The sequence below is a fragment of the Callospermophilus lateralis genome, chromosome 1, assembly GCF_048772815.1.
Source record: "Callospermophilus lateralis isolate mCalLat2 chromosome 1, mCalLat2.hap1, whole genome shotgun sequence".
NCBI lineage: Eukaryota > Metazoa > Chordata > Mammalia > Rodentia > Sciuridae > Callospermophilus > Callospermophilus lateralis.
Genome location: NC_135305.1, coordinates 640,183 through 659,956, shown reverse-complemented (window position 1 = coordinate 659,956; position 19,774 = coordinate 640,183). Strand labels below are relative to the sequence as shown.

At 49.6% G+C, this 19,774-nt stretch overlaps 1 protein-coding gene across 5 annotated transcripts in view; it reads left to right on the top strand.

The window, feature by feature from the left end:
* Window positions 1-19,774, top strand: part of Dync2i1 (dynein 2 intermediate chain 1) — an 81,089-nt gene that overhangs the window by 20,548 nt on the left and 40,767 nt on the right. For 4 of the 5 annotated variants that reach the window (XR_013091693.2, XM_076859334.2, XM_076859336.2 and 1 more), the window contains 7 exons: window positions 1,298-1,352; window positions 7,454-7,531; window positions 8,265-8,481; window positions 12,278-12,380; window positions 14,047-14,176; window positions 15,782-15,893; window positions 16,754-16,842. Coding sequence is in view for 4 of the 5 variants with exons in the window: in XM_076859334.2 (XP_076715449.2) it covers window positions 1,298-1,352; window positions 7,454-7,531; window positions 8,265-8,481; window positions 12,278-12,380; window positions 14,047-14,176; window positions 15,782-15,893; window positions 16,754-16,842 (784 nt within the window). In the remaining variant the exon portion in view is untranslated. The remainder of the gene's footprint in view (window positions 1-1,297; window positions 1,353-7,453; window positions 7,532-8,264; window positions 8,482-12,277; window positions 12,381-14,046; window positions 14,177-15,781; window positions 15,894-16,753; window positions 16,843-19,774) is intronic. The other variant, XM_076859339.2, reaches the window with a different exon arrangement.

The window sequence follows — 19,774 nt, the reverse complement described above, 5'->3', positions numbered from 1 at the left end:
GCTGCTCATACAAGTTTAAAGAATTAATATCCACTCTGGGGAGAACAATTTACTTGGGAGGTTGTTGTATGCGAGGGGTGGTGCCTCCTCTGCCTGAATTGAAAGCATCCACAGATGGGCAGTTCAATTCCTTTCCAGGTGCGAGCAAGCCTGGTGTGGTAGCAGGTAGTCCCCGCCCTAGTCTTTGCAGCTTGTGAGCATACAGGGTGGCGCTTCCAGCCTGTAGACACCAGGCACTGCTCATGGGCCTGCACTGGCAGTGAACTAGGGTGCCAGGGCCTGGAGCTTACATGTAGATTCATTTTGTATATCAGCCTTAGATTATTTCATTTGGTTATTTCCTTTCATTTCATCTTGCTGGGGATCAAACCCAGGACCTCACATATGCTGAGCAAGACCTAGCTACCCCTGAGCTCTAGAGTGTAACTGATTCTTTGTGACAGCCGTATTTTGTAGTTCTTTTTTCATGCTATGAGAAAACTCAAGTGTCTTTCCCATGTTTTTATAAGCTTGAAAAAGCTAACACTTAAACCCAGGGAGTCAAGAGTCCCACTTTTTAGACTCACATCTGCTAGAGTGCATGAGGGACTTTGCTGTACTCTGATCTGTTAACTCAAGTCTTGTGTTGAGTTGGTGTGAATCTACATTGTGAAAACTGAGAATCTGTTTAAAATTTGATTCATTTTAGGCCCTGGCTAACATTATAAAATATTATTAAAAATTAGGCCAGGTGTGGTGGTGCATGCCTGTAATCCCAGCAGCCTGGGAGGCTGAGACAGGAGGACTGCAAGTTCAAAGCCAGCCTTAGTAACTTAGTGAGGCCCAAAGCATCTTAGCAACACCTTGTCTCAAAATAAACATAAAAAGGAAAGGGCTGGTGATCTGACTCGGTGGGTAAATACACCTGGGTTCAATCCCCCATACCCCCTCCCCCCAAAAAAGGAAAATATTTTATTATAAACATTTAATGTGGAAATATAAATATTGTTATATTAAGCATAAAATAATTTTCAGGATTGACTGAAAATTATAGAAAATTTCAAGATTTGTAAAGGATATAAATTTGCATACACAAGTTTGTTAAAATGCCAAGATTCTGCATCTACTGAGGTGTTTTCTAGCTTGAGCTGCTGCTGACATAGTAAAATGTGAGAGGACGGGAGCGTGCGTGGTGCCCGCCCACAGCTCTTCCCGTCGCGCCCGGTGGTGACTGGGGCCTTCTCTGGGACGCAGCAGGCTCATGGTCTGGGTGTCCTCCTCTCACAGCCTGTTTGATGCTGTTGCGCTTTCTTTCCAGGCATTCGGAGAGTGCAGCGAGGAGCAGTGGAAGGGAGAGGGATTCGAGGGGGAAGGTAAGACCCTCAGCACCACCGGGGTGTGCGCACAGGTCAGCTGCTGTCCACGTGTGGTTCCCCCAGAATGCAAGAAGCAACAGCCCACGAGTGTGAGGGGACCGTTCCCAGGAGAGGCGTTGGAGCAGCTGTTTGGCTGCTGTGACTAAAGGACCGAGCAGCACAGCTGTAAAGGAGGAAGAGTTTATTTGGGGCTCATGTGTCAGAGGGGTCAGTCCGTGGACAGCCGGCTCTGTTCCTCAGAACTCGAGGTGAGGCAGGCCAACCCGGTGGAGAGTGTGGCAGAGGGAGTCGGCTCACATGGGGTCAGGAAGCAGAGGGAGAGTCTCCACTTTGCAGATTCAATATATACCACCAAGCCACACCTCCCAGTCCCCACTTCAGTACCACCCAGGAAATCCCATCAGGGACGAAGTCAGGGATTGGGTTAAGGCTCTCACAACCCAGTGGTTTCTCCTCTGAACCTTCTTGCGATGCTTCACGTGAGCTTCTGTCTCACACCTCACATCCAAACCCTGACAGAGGCTTAGCACCTCACCTTGAGTGACAGACAGAAGAGTATTTCGTCTGAATAGACCTGTAGTGCATCAGACACACCCTGTGAGGTTGGGAGACCCGCCACAAGGCCATGGCTCAGATGGCGCGTCAGGCACGTTCTGCCAGACCTGAGCGTGGCGCTTATTTGTGCCTGTCAGGCGTGGTGGGCCGGCAGCAAGGAAGGGAAGGCCCGAGATGAGGGGTCATGCAGTCCCATCCTGACGCATGGTTGCTCACCGTACCCTTTGTCGGGTCTCACCGTTCCTTTGGACAGCAGAGCAGGGATGCATGAGACTTAATGGGAAATGTGCACTTTCCCCTGCTGGCATCCGCTGTCCTGGTGAGGCCGTCTTGCTTGTGCAATGGGAGACGGTGACTGGGTTGTGTACACACTCGGGCACCAGAGCCTCACTCATCTTGGGAGCGGGGAGGCCTGCCCGGCCCCCTACAGGAGGAGGGAGTGAGCCTTCGGAGCACTGTGTTGCAGGAGTCTGCAGGAGAGCAGGAGACCGGCGGAGCTCAGCAGAGCATCGCCCTTGCGTGGTCCAGGCACCGTGGTGAGGCTCAGACGAGGGGCTGATAATTCTCAGAAATAGAGGTGAAGCAGGGCGGAGGGGGATGTGTGGGGAGATAGCCAGTGCCTCACTAGAGGGTCCTTCTTGCTGCCCAGGAGGGTGTAAGCCACCAGAGAAGGTCAGTCAGAAATAATTAGTGAAGAACAAAAGACACAGAGTCAGACTTATAACTGCGAAGCAGAGCGCCTGATAGATCCACTCCACACAGGAGCTGGAGCTGGACATTAAGAAATGGCTCCCATGGTCTATTTAAGGGGGTACCTCAAAGGCAGGGGTGCCTTTCAGGGGTGGAGTCTTGCTTCCTGATGTCTTGCAGTCACCAGGTAGATTGGCATCTTAGCAGGTCACACCCATCTCTGAGAGGCAGTGTGACTACAGCAGGTCACCCATCTCCGGTAGTTTGTGGGAGCAGGCAGAGCTGAGTAGAGATTCACAGGTATTTGGCTGATCTTACCCTGTGGGATGCCACGGGAAGTCCCCAAACACCAGACGTTCCGATTCAAAGGCTGCAGCCCCAGTGAAGTCCACACAGCCCACAGATGGCTCTTGACAGGATGCTGGTGCCCTCATACAGGGGGATGGTTGATGCAGGGGGCGCCAGGCCCTGCCTAGAGCTCTGGGAGGCAAGGTGGAAGGAGCGCTGGGCCCAGGGACTCCTGGATGGTGGCACACGTGTCATTGTCTTGTCCCCAGCATGGTTGAGGCTCTGTAGGAAGCGAGGGGTCTGTCCCAGACCCCACCTCTCCCTCGGGCCCTCGGACACAATGGGCTTGGGCCCAGAGGAGAGGGTGGTGCCCCAGCTCTGGCTGCACACTCCTGTCAGTCAGCAGGTGCAGACGGAGGTGACAAGTGCAGTGTGAGTGTGGTGTGCCCAGAGGACCGTGTCTGTCTGTTGTGAGATTTAATGTTTTCAGAGCAACTTGAAGTTTACAGAAAAATTGAAAGGAAGGTACAGAGAGTTCCCTTGTATTCCTGCCCCCATGCAAGCATAGCCTCCGTCACTGTGGCATCCCCTACTAGAAGGGTACCTCTGTCACACCAGTGAGCCGGTGCTGACAGGTGGTCACTCGCGTCTGTGGCGTATACTGGGGCTCAGTCTTGGTGCAGTGAAATAGGGGTCAGGGGGCTGGGGCTGGACCTCAGTGGTAGAGCACTTGCCTTACACCACATAAAAATACAGATATTATGCCCATCTACAACTAAAAAAATATTTTAAAAAAAATTTAAAAAAGAAAGAAATAGGGGTCAAACACACGACAACGTGTCCTTAGGAAGGCCCTGCTGTGGCACACACGCTCCCCTCCTTTTGTGTCCGGCTGAAGAGAATGTCCATCTTGATGAAGTGGCTACTCCTCTCTCCACCCATAATGCCACCGTCACCCAGTTTGCAGAGGCGGTTCGACTGTCTATTGGGAACCACGGGACTGTGGGACTGCGACCCAGATCTCCGTCTTCCATTTACCTGTCTGCTCCATGTCCTAATGTCCTGCAGGGCCCAGAGCATGGGGGGACAGTGCCCTCCTGCTGGCCACCTCTCCTTTGGCCTGTTCCCCAGCTTTTAAAAATGTAAAGTCCCATATTGAGATGTTAACACAGAACACTAGGCAGTCAGGTTGGAAATAAGGATCTGTCTTCAAAATGCCCCTGACCGCTCCGTGGCGGTAATGATCTCTGAATACGTAGAGTCAGTTTGCCTGTATCTATAAAATAGCTATGGTTTCTCATTCTTCTGGTGTACGTGATGTAGAGTCCACCAGTTGTGCAGTTATGTGTGTACATAGAGTAATGATGTCTGACTCCATCTGTTATCCTCCTGTCCTCGTACCTCTCCTCTCCCCTACTCCCCACGGCCTAATCTAAGGTAACTAGTCTTCCCTAGTGCTCTGCCCTATGTGAGTCAGCATCTGCATATCCGAGAAAGCATTCGGCCTTTGGCTTTTGGGGATTGGCTTATTTCACTTGGAATGATATTTTCCAGCTCCATCCATTTACCAGCAAATGCCATCACATCGTTTCATTCTTCTTTGTGGCTGAGTAATATTCCATTATGTATGTGTGTGTGTGTGTGTGTGTGTGTGTGTGTGTGTGTATCACATTTTTTTATCCACTCATCTGTTGAAGGACACCTCTGTGGTTGCATAGTTTAGATATTATACATTGAGCTGCTATGAACATTTATGTGGCTGCTGATTTTAATTCCTTTGGGTATATGCCAAGGAGTGGGATAACTGAGTCAAATGGTGGTTCCGTTCCAAGTTTTCTGGGGTGTCTCCATAGCACTTCCATAATAGTTGCACCAATTTTCCCACCACCTTGCTGGGATTTTGAATTCCACTGATTCTGTATGTGGAGTTGGAAGAACTGACATCTTGACAATATTGAGTGGTCGTCGTCACCTTTTTTTTTTTGTACTGGGGATTAAACCCAGGGGCTCTCTACCAGAGAGCTACATCCCCAAACCCTTAAAATGTTTTTACATTTTGGGACAAGGTCTAACTAAACTGCCCCGGCAGCTCAAGTTGGTGGTCCCTCGCCTCAGCCTCCCCAGTCCTGGCGGCACAGGCTGCCCTGCTGCAGCCTGACCTGCTGGCGGTCCTGTCACTGAGAACAAAGCTCGCTTCTTCTCAGTGGTGTCCCTTCTTCCTGTGCTTGTGCTGTGGAGTTAGCTAGGACCCCCAGGTGCCGCGAGGGGTCAGGAGAAGGGTGTCTCGTTCCTGACTCTGAGGAGACTGGAGTCCTCGCCACTGAGAGTGATGTCAGCTGCAGATGTTCTTCCCCAAGTCCAGTCCTAGTTTGCTGAGAATTCTGTCAGGAATGGGTGCTGGTATTGTCGGGTGCTTTTTCTGCGTCTGTTGGGACATCATACAATTTTTTCCCTTTTAACCTGTTGATGGAATGGAATGTATTGATCTTTGAATGTTGATCCAGACAAGTGCCGGCCAGGCGTGGTGTGTGATTCTTTGTACAGTATCAGTCACACTTGGCACGGTTCTGTTGAGGATCTTGGCTCTGTCATACTGGGGTTGGTGTTGGTGGTAACGTATGTCTGGTTTGGTGTACTATAGTGTGGCCTCCGTGAGTGAGCATGGCCGGTCCTCTGGAAGAGGTTGTGGGGAGTCACAGCATGTCTTCGTTGACGCAGGCCAGAGATCCTGTGGCCTCTAGCCCTAGCTGGGCCTGGTGCTCTGTGTTCCAGGAGGCCTCTGGCTGCTGAGTCAGTTTCCTTCATGGACATGGGCTTATTCAGGTCATCTCTTTCTTCTGGTGTGAGTTTGGCGTCCTGTGTCCTTCAAGAGATCAGTCCATTTACCTACGTTATCGTCCTGTGGCCTAAATTGTTCATAGAGTTGGTTGGTCATCCTTTAGTTATTTTAAATTTTTTTTTGGTGGTACAGAGGATTGAACTCAAGGCTTCACATATGCTAGGCACTAAGTACTCTTCCACTGAGCTACATCCTCGGCAGTTTAAAAACATTTTTTTTTTGAGACAGCATCTTACTATATTGCCCAGACTGGCCCTAAACTTGTGATCATCCTGCCTCAACTTCCCAAGTTGCTGGAATTACAGTTGTATACCGTGGTGCCTGGCTCTTGGTCATCCTTTTGATGCCCATGGGAGCTGTAGTTATATCCTTTTTTTGTTTGATTTTGGTCCTCTCTTTTCCCCTCATTATCTTGGGTAGAAGCTTATCAGTTTATCGATACTTAAAACAAACAGACAGACAACATCTGGTTCCAAGAAATTCCTCATCAGTCTCTTAGTCTTAGGGGCGTAAATGGGCAGAGGGCTCTCTGTGGATAACTAGCGATCTCGTGGCGATTGCTGTGTGGCATCTTGCTGGGTGGCATGGTGACAGGCCACACTTGGACGGGTAGGTGGCATGAGGGAGCCTTTGGCCAGCTCTGTGAGCTCCAGGCTGCACCTGCCTGTCCTCTGAGAGTTCTGCCCCTCCCTGCACTCGCGGTCCCGGCCACCAGCTCGGGGCCTCCCTCGTTCCTGTAAGTTTGCTCTCTGTTGTCTGCACATTGGTTGATGGCAAGGGAACCTCTCTCGCTCCCCAGGGTCCCCATAGAGCCCTGTGGTTTCTAGACCTACCTCCAGGCCCCGGAGGGCTCCCCCAGGCTCCCTGCCACCTCCAGGTGCACTTGTGGCTCCTCCGACCTGCTGCTGTAGGCGTGAGATGTCGAGAGCTTCAGCTGTTAGGCGGTGGGGCTGCTCTGACATGAACATGGATGTGGTGTGGTCAGCTTTCCTAGCAGGGTGCCCCTGAACTCCATGTCATCTAGAGGGGACGCTTGAGGACAGTGCGTGCCCTGTCGCAGGTGCAGGTGGGATGGAGAAGTAGGGCCAGCCCGAGAGAGATGCTGGGTCTCATAGTCCTCTGTCTGTTCCTCACAGTGCAGGTGCGATCAGCACCGCTTAGTAGGGATGCATTTGGACACAGATAGCTGCACACTGAGGGTGTTTTTCCTCATTAGAATTAGACGTGTCTGGGAAATGCTGTGTTTCCTAAGTTACACTAGCCATTTTCTTTTTTGGGTCATACCTATAAATTAACAAGTGCATATCTTTCTTTCTTCCTCTTGAAAATTTTCTTTGGGTAGATCTTTTTTTGAATTTGTTTTTAAATGGTGTATAAAACATAAAAATTGTTCATGTTAGTGGGGTATTGATAATATTCATCATGTGTGTACAGTGCATACTGTTTAGATCAGGTTAAACCTACCTGTCTCAAACATTTATCATTTTCTTTTGGTGAAAACTTTAAAAATTCTTTTCTCTAGCTTTGTGAAATGTACAGTATGTTATTGTTATAGGTATATTCATCATAAGCATTCAAAGTCAGGTGCTGCTAGTCTTATAAATACTTACATATTTAAGTTGGCTACATCAAATGCATCTCAGGAAGCGTGTATTTTCCACTTGTTTGCAATGTTCAAGTTTGTGATTGAATGTTTTTGTTTCATGTTCAATTTTTTCATGTCTAGGAAATTGAAAGGGAAGACATGGATTTAGCAAATGCTGAGGCTGATGAATATACAGTTGGTTTTGAAGATGATTTTGAAGTAAGTATAAAAGTTAAAATTTCTCTCAACTTATGATTTATTCTGAAAAATCACCTTCTGTGTAATAATTTCACATCCTTTCTGTCTTCTTACTACTCTTGGATGTTCCATGTCTGATCAAGGTTGACTTGGGTCGAGTTGTTCCCCATAAAAAGCTTGTTAACACTTCTCCAGTGCTTAACAAAATGATGGGACTGAAGGGCTTTAAAGTTAGTCCACCCTTCAGTGCACTGTGACCAGACGTTTGTATGTGACTGTCCCTGTACACTCACTTTCCCATTCTCGGGACAAATTCCTAGACACACAAGGGCCAGTTATCTTCCCTTACATTGACAATGAATATGAAAAAAAAATAAATCATAAAAGCGATCACATTTGCCACAGCATCAGAAAGAATGAAACACTTGGGAATGAACTCACCCAAGAAGCTATAGGACTCGCAAATTGAAAGCTGCAACAGCTTGTTAGGAATGTTAAGGACCTCACTCCAGGGACCCAGGTGTGGGGGGACGTCCAGGCGGCAGGCTGTGGCCCACTGCTGAGCAGTTTGTCTCCGGGACAAGGGCAGTACCACGGACAGACTCATGCTCTGATGATGTCGCCATTGGTGGACTGTGAAGTCTCTCTTAGCTGTGGCAGGGACTCTGCCTGTCTTAGATGGTCACGCTTTGTTCCATGAGTGTTACTTAACTCTGTTGTCTTAAGGGTCCCAAACCGTTGTCCTTGTTTGTAGGACTATGAAGATGACTTTGAGGTTTGTGATGGAGACGATGATAGCAGCAACGAGCCTGAGTCAACAGAAAAACCGGAAGAACTTCCTTTAGCCCAAAAAAGGGAGATACAAGAAATTCAGAAAGCCATCTACGCAGAAAACGAGAGGCTCGGGGAGCTGTCCTCAGACCTGCTGCGGAAGCAGGGGCTGGCAGAGGGCCCCGGGGACCCCAGCGCAGGTGTGTGAGTGGTGGCACTGCGGGGCCGCTCTCAGCCGCTGGCCAGCCTCCAGGCCCTCCTTGCAGCGGTGGGCAGACACCCGGCACGGCAGTCCCACCACGGTTGTGCCCTGGCTCTTGGTGCGTGGGGCCGCTCAGGCATGAACCACGTGTGGCGAGGGTCTTTCTGTGAGAGGCTGTAGGCCCCATGGTGCTGGTACTAGGCAGGGCTGGCTGTGGGGGTCAGCTGTCCAGCAGCAGTGGGGCCTGTCCTCCGGCCTCCTGCTGGTCTGCCTGCAGTGCTCTCCCCTTCCTGGGACGTCCTCCTCTGTTCCTGCAGTGGGAGTCGGGGCTGTCACAGGAGGCCAGCTCAGAGCACCACGCGGCCAAGTGCGGCTCAGGGGAGGCAGTGGGAAGCTTGCTTCTGACCAGGGATTTTCTGTGTGAAATCAGGACTGTCCACCCTGGGCTCGTGGCGTCTGGATGTGGCAAGTCACTTATGAGAACAGGAGAGGGTGTCACTGTGTCGCCCAGCTGGCCTAGAATGTGGCATCCTCCCACCTCTGCCTCGTGGGAGCTGGGATGGCAGGCGCGCCTCATTGGCTCCCCACAGAGCTCAGAGCACTCATCCTGCAGCTGCAGATCCTGGCTGTCACTTGCAGTCACGTGACCTGGGTGTCACCCAACCTCTCTGTGCCTCGGTTTCCTGAAGGGTGCCTGTAGTGAGGCCTTCGTTAAGGTCAGGCGGCCAGCACGTGCACATGCTGGAGAGCACGAGCGCCCACCAGCGCCCAGGAGTGTCAGTGCCCTGGGGCCTGTGGTGCTGGCTCTCTGTCACGGTGTACCCACTGTCAAAGTGGCGTCGTCTTGTGTGGACACCCTGCTGCACCCTGCGGCTACTGTGGTTGTGAACCTCAGGTGGCTTTTTGCAGGTCACTCAGGTGCATTGTGGTGCTTGGGAGCTCACACATCTCCAGGAGGTAACCCAGCTCCTCCGTCTGTGGCAGAGGCGGAGTCGGCATTGGGGGTCTTCATTCTGTGGTGTACACTTGTCTGCCACTTTCCTCTTTTCAGGACTGGTGGCCTCTCTCGGGCGTGCTTGTGCTTTGCCCTTGGCACCACCTTCCCCAAACCCACTGCCCTCATGGCCGTCCTATGCAGCGGGCGTTCTGGCAGGGAGAACAGAGATGCAGTGTGTCACTTGTCGCCATGAAGCTTGTTGTGACAGTGCTAGGACTGGCTCTGTGCTCTTGTGACCCCGAGGTGTGGCATCCTCTGAGCCACACCCTCTGTCTCAAAGGCGTCAAGGAAAATGAGAGAATGTGTGGTAGAGGACACTGAGAGTTTTGAAACTAAGACATCAAGACGTTTATTCTGTTCTTGATAAATGCAAACACATATCCAAGGGGAATAACAGACACGTTTGCCATAAGCATCAAACACGAGCGTGGGAAGACTACACACAGGAGACCACAGGATCCCCTGAGGGAAGAGGCAGCTCACATCAGGAAGGGTGGTGGCTGCAGCTGGTCCTGCTGTGGACCTTTTCGCTCAGCCAGTCATTGGTTAGTCGAATCATATCTTTGGAAACCTTTGAAAGTCTTCTAAGCTCATACCCACATTCTTCTTTGGTTTGCACTTGTTTTTACCTGTTTTTTATTTATTTCCCATTTCCTTTAGTAGAGAGCAAGAGTCCCCCTCATTTGAGGGGGATGCCTTTTGAGACCCCCATGGGTGCCTGAAGTCACAGATAGTACGGAACCCCGTATGTAGTGCTTTTCCCCTATACATACAGACCTATGATGAAGTTTGGTTTGCACGTTAGGCACAGTAAGCGGTCAGCAGCATGAACAGTAACAGAACAACCGTGATACCCCGTGATAGAAGTTAAGTGGACATGTCTCTCATTATACTGTCCTGTATCACCCGTCATCTCATGATTAGCTGAAGCGAGCGACGTTCCTTGACACAGCCCTGGGCCACATTGGTGTCAGGAGCGTCTGCTTTGGGTGACCGCAGATCCTTGAGCCCTGATGATGCCGATGGCTGGGGAGCTCCACGGTCGACAGTTCTTTTTGCCGAACCCTTTGGAGAGCGCTGTAGTGGGAAGTGGTGGCCGCTTTCCTTTTAACTCACTGAGCCATTGCTGTGGGGGTTGGTGACCACATGGCGACTTCAGTGCTGTGTGGCGTGGGAGGACATAGTTCACACTCTCGTCCTTGAGTGTCCTGCCGTGTAAAGCACTTTGGTGAGTTTGGGTGACGTCCATGCTGCTGGTTCTGCTCCGTTTCTTCCTCCTCTTCCTCTGTCCTTCCACGTCACTGCACGGTGGCAAATGCTTCTCCATCTCCTTGTCTTGCTGCATGAGCAATTCTCCTGACTTCGCAGCCGATCCCAGGAAGCCTTTTAAAACATCCTCCACTTCACTCCCTAAGTTCTTCCAGTGGAGTCTCCCAGCTCTGCCCCACGTCCAGAGTAGGGTCTGCATCACTTGCCGGTCAGAGGTGGTCACACAGCAGGCACTGGGCCGGGTGACGTCCTGGTCAAGGGGCTGGAGCAGGTGGTGTCTGAGACGAAATACAGCCTTGACCTTGTCATTTTCACAGCAAACAGATTCAGGATGACCAGGTGCACTGTCTGTCATTGATAAGGCTTTAAATTCCAACCCTTCCTGTCCGAGTAAAAGGGCAGCAGCGTCTTCCTTGGCAGGCAGTCTCGCCGCAGTTTCCATGCTTTCAGTCCAAACCTGTCCCTGAATCATCCCTCAGGTGCAGCGAGTGTCTTGGTGCCCCTTGTGGCAGGGGACCCCTAGCTGAAGGCTTCACGGGCTTCAGGCTTCTGCTGCAGCTTGCTGCTGTCCTTGGAACATGTTCCTGTCTTCCACCCACAAGTATTTTAAACCTTTTCCATCTTAACTAGGCCCCTGGGATGCACGGTGGCTGTGACTTCTGCAGGTTGAGGTGTGACAGCAAAAGAAGCAGTACTCCTATTTCCTCCTTCACATTTTTATGGACAGATTTGTTCTTCGCCCAGATCTAACAACTTGGCCTGAGACTTGCTTTCCTAAAGTGGAGAAGAGTCTCCTTTCCACTTAAAGGGAGCACTTTAAAGCTTCTCTTTGGTATATCCAGATTGCAGAACCACTGCTCTTGTGCTTTTGGATCATTAGTAAGTAAAATAAAGGTTACTTGAAGACAAGCACTGGGACACCAAGATAGCCCATCTGATAACAGACAGCCATTCAGTGATGAGAGGGTGGGTAGTGCATACAGTGTGGATACTGTGCAGAGGGTGCTTCGTGCCAAGCAAGACAGTGTGAGACTTCATCCTGCCACAGTGAGAATAACATGTATTTTGAAATTTATGATTTACTTATTTTTTTGAATTTTCTGTTTAATGTTTTCATACCATGGTTGACTGTGGGTAACTAAAACCTCAGAATGTAAAGGCATGATTAAGGGAGACTACTTTGTAATCTTCATTTATTATTATTTCAGAGTGGATGGGTGGGGTTGGGATAGAGGACTGTATCCTCTATATACTCTTAAATATTTCTAAAACTCTTAATGTGATCAGTATATACAATAGGTGACCAGTAAATTTTGCCTTGTCTGAAAGTTCTTGGTACAATAGGAAGGAATAGGCCTCTAGATGCCCACCTATGGAAGGCGTTATCAGTGTGATATCAGCATCCAGCAAAGAGCTTATTGAATAGATTGTTACGTGTGCTTCTGATTGTTTTACTCTTAATTTTTTCTTTTGCTTGAAGGAAATATTTCACTGTCACACAAATAACTTTTTCTTTTTTCTTGTGTAGATGTGAATAGTTCCCCATCCAGAGCCCCTGTTTGTGGAATTTTTGTGGACTTTGCTACAGCCTCGCACCGTCAGAAGAGCCGGATTCAGGCCCTTAAGCAGAAGTAGGTGTGCAGGGAGACGGCGGGGGTGCTGAGGGGCTTGGGGGACTTTGCAAGCAGAGCTTCCAGTTTATTTTCAGTGTGGCTGTTTGGGTGTGGGGGTGATCTGCTCCACACCTCTGTGGTCTCTACTGGACCCTCAGCCTCAGCTTGCGGCTGACTGTTAGAAGGGCCCTGGAGTTCACGATCTACTCTGGCTGTCGCAGAATCCCAATCGCACATTTGTGAGCCTCAGGTCAGAACCCCGCTAAGCAGATGAGCCTGGTTTGTGTGGCCCTGCAACTTGGCAAGCCTCGCTCGCCTGAAGGAAGCCTGAGAGTGCATGTTCTTTACCTCCACTTCCAGATGCGAGAGTGCTACTCTCAGGAAATACGTGTTACAACTTGTTTTTGTTTTTATTTTTTTGAATCCATGGGCATTTAACCACTGAGCCATGTCCCCAGTCCCCCTTTTTTTTTATATTTTCTTTAGCGACTGGATCTCACTGATTTGCTAAGTGCCTTGCTAAGTTGCCGAGGTTGGCTTTAAACGCATGGTCCTCCTGCCTCGGCCTTCCCAGCTATTGGGATCACAGGTGTGTGCTACCACGCCCAGCCTGAGGCTGGCTTTGAACTTGCAGTTCTGCCTCAGCCTCCCAGGCCGCTGGGATCCCAGACGTACACCACTGCGCCAGCCACAGTTTACTTTTATAAGGAACCACTAGGCGCTGTGCTCCCCAGGTGTTCCCCCAGATCCTTAGGGATAAGAAACGAGGCTCAAGGTTAACAGCTATTGAATTGTAGCGCTGAGTTTTGAACCCAGAGCTGCCAGGTATTGAAGTCCAACCTTGTAATTAATGTAAGTTTATGAATTTGTAAAATTTAGAAATTTATATTCTGAAGTCAAGTCTACTGTATTAAACCTAAATGGGACTGAGAATAATGAAAAAAAAATAATTAAAAAAAAAAACAGGTCTAAAATTTGCATCACTTGCTCAGTGCACGGCCTTAGTAACATTCAATAGCTATTTGCTGAGTGAACACATAAATCATTAATAAAATAGCAGCTTCACCACAGTTTTGTTGCCCTTATATTCTGAGCCCCACTGAAGCTCCTGCTGTGTGGCTAAGCTTTTTAAAAAACCTGATTCAAGTTGCCTATGGTTCAACACAGTTTTTCTAACTCATATGATCAAAACTATACAGTGTGTTGTTTGGATGCATATAAATATGAGATGAAATTTTATTTTGTAAAGTGAGAGGATGCAAGCTTGATGGTCAGCAGGGCAGTTGCTATGCCTGGACAGCTGTAGGCTGGTGCATGGCTGGGTCTGGGTACAGGTCCTGGGAGGTCACATACAACTTGATCCAGTCAGGAGAACAAAGCCACTGCAGGTGCTGACCACAGGGAGGATCTGAAGGCAGCTGGTGGCAGGTGCAGCAAGCTGCATGGCTTAGCAGGGGACCAGAGGGACCAAGAGCCCAGCAGCTTCAGGAGGCCACACGCCTAGATTCATGCACCTTTACCGGGTCATTCTAACAACCACTGAATACCTCAGCCTCGGCCTGGCAGGACAGAAGTCAGGCCCTTGCCAGTTCGCTGCAGCTAGCCATAGACCCCATTTCATCCTCCCTGCACCCCAATGTGTGTTCTCAGTGTAACTTTGTCTTATTTCCAATTTGTTTTAAAGGACACGAAGTACAAAACTACTTCGGCTTATCGACTTAGATTTCTCATTCACTTTCTCTCTCTTGGATCTACCACCAGTAAATGAATACGACATGTATATCAGAAACTTCGGGAAAAAAAATACCAAGCAGGTTAGTATAAGATGTCTTAACTAAGGGCCAAGTGCAAGGCCTTAACCAAGGCCACATGCAAGGCCAGTGCAGCCTTTGCATGATTGTTGTTTATGTCATGATATACTCATTTTTGACACAAACACAAGACATTTCTTTAATGAATTTTTCACACTAATTTTTACGCCTTGCCCTAGTGAATTTACTGGGACTTACCATGTATGCCATGACTTCTCAAAAACAGCTTCAGCCTCATACTAAGTTGATTCCAATTAGGTCCAGTGCAGGCCAAGTGCAAGGGCCTGCCTGCCTGCCTGCGACCCAGGACCTCAGCACCTGGGAGGGTCTGAAGAGGGAAGGAGTGCCCTTCCCCACGTGGTACTCTGGACCTCGCGCACAGGAGCGCGGGTGCAGGTGTGGCACTGCTCTTCCCGCCGTGGAGTGCCGCTTTCCCTGGTGTGAGCTCTGTTCTTAGAATCACACAGAAAGCCAGGTTTGGCTTTGGTGCTCAGGCTCCCAGAGAACATGGAGAGGACTTAGCGCCCAAGCGTGACTGCACAAAGCCCTTGTGATTCAAGGATCTCAAGGTGTGCGGTTCTGCCTGTGCTTCCAAAATCTGGACTCCAGCAGCATGCAGTCATTCAGATCTCAGTGCCCTCACTCTCTGGCTGCTCTCCTGTCTTGCCCAATCCGTTCCTCCTCCCCTTCTGCCCAAACTGCCTGGTGCCCCGGGATGTCCAAGGCGCATCCCTTCCTGAAGACTGCACTGAGCCGTCTCTTCCCAGAGTTGGTACAGTCCATCCCACACATTTGTCCTTCCAACAGTGTTTTCAGTCATTAACTAATTAGGAACCCTCTAACTTCACAGTAAGGCTACAAAGCTTATTTTACGTATTTACATTTCTTTAATGAATTTTTCACACTAATTTTTACGCCTTGCCCTAGTGAATTTACTGGGACTTACCATGCATGCCACGACTTCTCAAAAACAGCTTCAGCCTCATACTAAGTTGATTCCAGTTAGATCCAGAAATAGTAAGGGCTGGCAGGGTTTTGAAGGCAGACGTCCTCTCTTCCATGTTTCCAGGTCCGTTATGGGTACTATCAGCCTTCACCTGGTCTATTGGGCACCCTCATTGCAGCAGCAAGGCCACAGTGTGGCCCTGGGAAGCCGACAGCATGCATCCTGACTGGCAGCTCGCTTACTCGGACCTTGAGCAGGTCATCTAATTCTTCGCCTGTTCTCAACTAATCTCAAAGCGATTAGTAACACAACTGCCTTTATTGAAGAATGGTACCTTTTTGAAATACAAAAATTATGCTTGGTTTTGCAAAGCCAGAACATTTTGAAGTATGTGTGTAGGCAAGGAAGTAGTATTTTCAAAATGAAGGCACATTGTTGGATGTGACACTTTGGAAACACTGTTGAAAATCAGACCTATGTTTATCAAATGTCTTGGACACAAGCAGCCTTTGCATGATTGTTGTCTATGCCATGATATACTTATTTTTGACACACAAGACTTATCGTTATCTTTTAAAAATCATAATTGTTATTTTCATCAAATGAAAATTTGTTCTGAAATTGAGACCAAGCATTAATTCCAACATACCTTTATCTCTAAGGCATACATTCAGTATAATGAAGATAATGTTGAAAGAGACACTCAGACTGAAGATATAGAGACCAGGGATGTGTGGACCCAGCATCCAGGAGAAGGTGCCATTGTGTATGGAGGTGAGACTTTGTTATTAACTGTTGAATGTCCACTGTCTTAACAATCTTTTTGTTTTATTTTTACTTATTTTCTTTCTTTTTTGTTTTGAAACTTATTTCCTTTTTTGTTCCTTCTTTTTATGTGTTGCTCTTTCGTATGGTTCTTGGTGTTAGCTATGGAAATACACAGTATTCTTTAAAAGAAATGGAATCAGTGAGCCAAGGACTGCATTGGAGCTGCTGCCCGAGAAGGTTCAAACCTGAGCCTGTCTGGACCTGGGAAGGTGCAGTCCCGACCACTGCTCAGGACTGCCCTGGGCAGCACCCACTCCAGCTGGGCGTGTCGCTGCCCGCCCTTAGGATGTCACTCTTTAGGTGGTGTCTGCAGATATGTCCCTCAAGATAGACCAGAGGTCCCTGGAATACAGGGCGTGTGCTGGGTGCTGTGCAGCGGTTTACATGTGACATACATTATTGGTTGAGGAATTTTCTCATATGGCAGGGCATCATACTGCTCCCTTTCCCCAGGTAAACCCCATTAAGAAAATAATGCAGGTGAGTTTCCTTTGTCTTAAACGCTTGAGACCATAAGTGTTTCAGGTTTTAGATTTTGAATTAGGGATGTTCACACACTTAAATAGTAAATTAATTCTTTTTCATGACTTCTTGAGATATTTATGTAAGGTTGAATTTATAGACTTCCCATAAACAATATACAGTTATTTCTAGAAAAAAAATTACTAAAGTATCTGCAGGATATAATGCAAAGTTTTCTGACTTTTCTTCAGGATTCTTACTATTCACCTGTAACATCTTGACTCAAAAGATTTGTAGGGATGACCACGTTATAGTAAATTGTATTGATTTGCTTCATCTGTTAGGTAGTAAAGAACGGGAATTCTGTGACACTACAGTTGTACCCAAGATTGACACTCCAAGGTTATCCAGCTTTCTCCGGGCAGCATGTCAGGTATACCCTATATATTTTCTATTCTATGTGCCAGTGCATAAACACTCATTAGAAACAAAGAAGCTACTGAAACCTTGGAGCTTTAATGGATTAGATACATCAGAATCAGGTATTCATTTTCAGGTATTGTTTTCTAACAAAATATTAGTGTTACATTTATTAAACCAACATGCAAAATGATGCCCTGAAGGTATTATATACCACTAGTAGTACTATCTGTGTATTTGGATTCTGTATTTTAATAGTAGTTTCTTATATTTTAGAATAACTATAGACTAAAAACCAAAATATTAAGTTGGCAAAGCATGCATAAATCTAGGCTATTTGAAGATAATAAAACTCATAATATTTTAAAACTTACTTTCCATAGGTTTAAAATATGTACCAAGGAAGGGAATAATATTGTGAAGCTCTGCACATCACTAACGTCACCTCAGAGACATTATCTGGTTTGACATATCCTTCTCATCTCCGTTAAGCCCCCACCAACCTGATCAATAACAATCACAGTCATCATAAATATCCCTCCATAAACTTTTCTATATAACTCACTAAAGAAAAGGATTTTCTTAAAAGTTATTAGGAATAATTTCTAAAAAATAAAATGAGAAGTCAATCTTCAGATTTTCTCAGTTGTTTCATAAATTTATTATGTGTGATCAGAATTTAAATCAGAGCAGAGCTAAAGAACATGACATTGCTATTTTGATCACATCACATCCGTGACTCACAATGATCACTAAACACGTGGCAGTTACTACATCACAGTGTCACTGCAATTTGGGATGAGGGATCAAAACTGATGAAGTTTGACAGAACTTTTTTGTTACAATCTAATTCTTGGTCAGTGTAAATGACCAAGCCCTTGTAAACAGTGGGAGAGCGAGAAATGGAATGCACACAGAGTAAGAGGAAGAGGGTGGAAAGTCACCCTGGATCATTCCTGATCACACGTGGCTCCCTTAACTCTAGATCGCCTGCAGCTAAAAACAGTACTCTCATTGCTAAAGAGAAAACCTGGCAGGTCTTACCTTCTCCATTCCCTCGGTATTCACTGAGCCTTCCGCTTCCTCTGCGGCCTTACCAAGAGTTCTCACCTAGCCTCCTTACCCCTCTCCATTCCCCTGGGTCCTCCTGGATCCCCCTTCCCCTCTCCATTCCACTGGGTCCTCATGGATCCCCCTTCCCCTCTCCATTCCCCTGGGTCCTCCTGGAGCCCCCATTCCCTCTCCATTCCCCTGGGTCCTCCTGGATCCCCCTTCCCCTCTCCATTCCCCTGGGTCCTCCTGGAGCCCCCTTCCCCTCTCCATTCCCCTGTGTCCTCATGGATCCCCCTTCCCCTCTCCATTCCCCTGGGTCCTCCTGGAGCCCTCCTTACCCCTCTCCATTCCCCTGGGTCCTCCTGGATCCCCCTTCCCCTCTCCATTCCCCTGGGTCCTCCTGGAGCCCCCTTCCCCTCTCCATTCCCCTGGGTCCTCCTGGAGCCCCTCCTTCCCCTCTCCATTCCCCTGGGTTCTCCTGGATCCCCCTTCCCCTCTCCATTCCACTGGGTCCTCATGGATCCCCCTTCCCCTCTCCATTCCCCTGGGTCCTCCTGGAGCCCCCTTCCCCTCTCCATTCCCCTGGGTCCTCATGGATCCCCCTTCCCCTCTCCATTCCCCTGGGTCCTCCTGGAGCCCTCCTTACCCCTCTCCATTCCCCTGGGTCCTCCTGGATCCCCCTTCCCCTCTCCATTCCCCTGTGTCCTCCTGGATCCCCCTTCCCCTCTCCATTCCCCTGGGTTCTCATGGATCCTCCTTCCCCTCTCCATTCCCCTGGGTCCTCCTGGAGCCCCCTTCCCCTCTCCATTCCCCTGGGTCCTCCTGGAGCCCCCCTTCCCCTCTCCATTCCCCTGGGTCCTCCTGGATCCCCCTTCCCCTCTCCATTCCCCTGGGTTCTCATGGATCCCCCTTCCCCTCTCCATTCCCCTGGGTCCTCATGGATCCCCCTTCCCCTCTCCATTCCCCTGGGTCCTCCTGGAGCCCCCCTTCCCCTCTCCATTCCCCTGGGTCCTCCTGGAGCCCCCTTCCCCTCTCCATTCCCCTGGGTCCTCCTGGAGCCCCCTTCCCCTCTCCATTCCCCTGGGTCCTCCTGGAGCCCCCCTTCCCCTCTCCATTCCCCTGGGTCCTCATGGATCCCCCTTCCCCTCTCCATTCCCCTGGGTCCTCCTGGAGCCCCCTTCCCCTCTCCATTCCCCTGGGTCCTCCTGGAGCCCCCTTCCCCTCTCCATTCCCCTGGGTCCTCCTGGAGCCCCCCTTCCCCTCTCCATTCCCCTGGGTCCTCCTGGACCCCCTTCCCCTCTCCATTCCCCTGGGTCCTCCTGGAGCCCCCTTCCCCTCTCCATTCCCCTGGGTCCTCCTGGAGCCCCCCTTCCCCTCTCCATTCCCCTGGGTCCTCCTGGAGCCCCCCTTCCCCTCTCCATTCCCCTGGGTCCTCCTGGAGCCCCCCTTTCCTGGGTCCTCCTGGAGCCCCCCTCCCCTCTCCATTCCCCTGGGTCCTCCTGGAGCCCCCCTTCCCCTCTCCATTCCCCTGGGTCCTCCTGGAGCCCCCCTTCCCCTCTCCATTCCCCTGGGTCCTCCTGGAGCCCGGTCCTCCTGGAGCCCCCCTTCCCCTCTCCATTCCCCTGGGTCCTCCTGGAGCCCCCCTTCCCCTCTCCATTCCCCTGGGTCCTCCTGGAGCCCCCTTCCCCTCTCCATTCCCCTGGTCCTCCTGGAGCCCCCCCTTCCCCTCTCCATTCCCCTGGGTCCTCTGGAGCCCCCTTCCCCTCTCCATTCCCCTGGGTCCTCCTGGATCCCCCCTTCCCCTCTCCATTCACCTGGGTCCTCATGGATCCCCTTCCCCTCTCCATTTCACCTGGGTCCTCAATGGATCCGCCCTTCCCCTCCTTCTCATT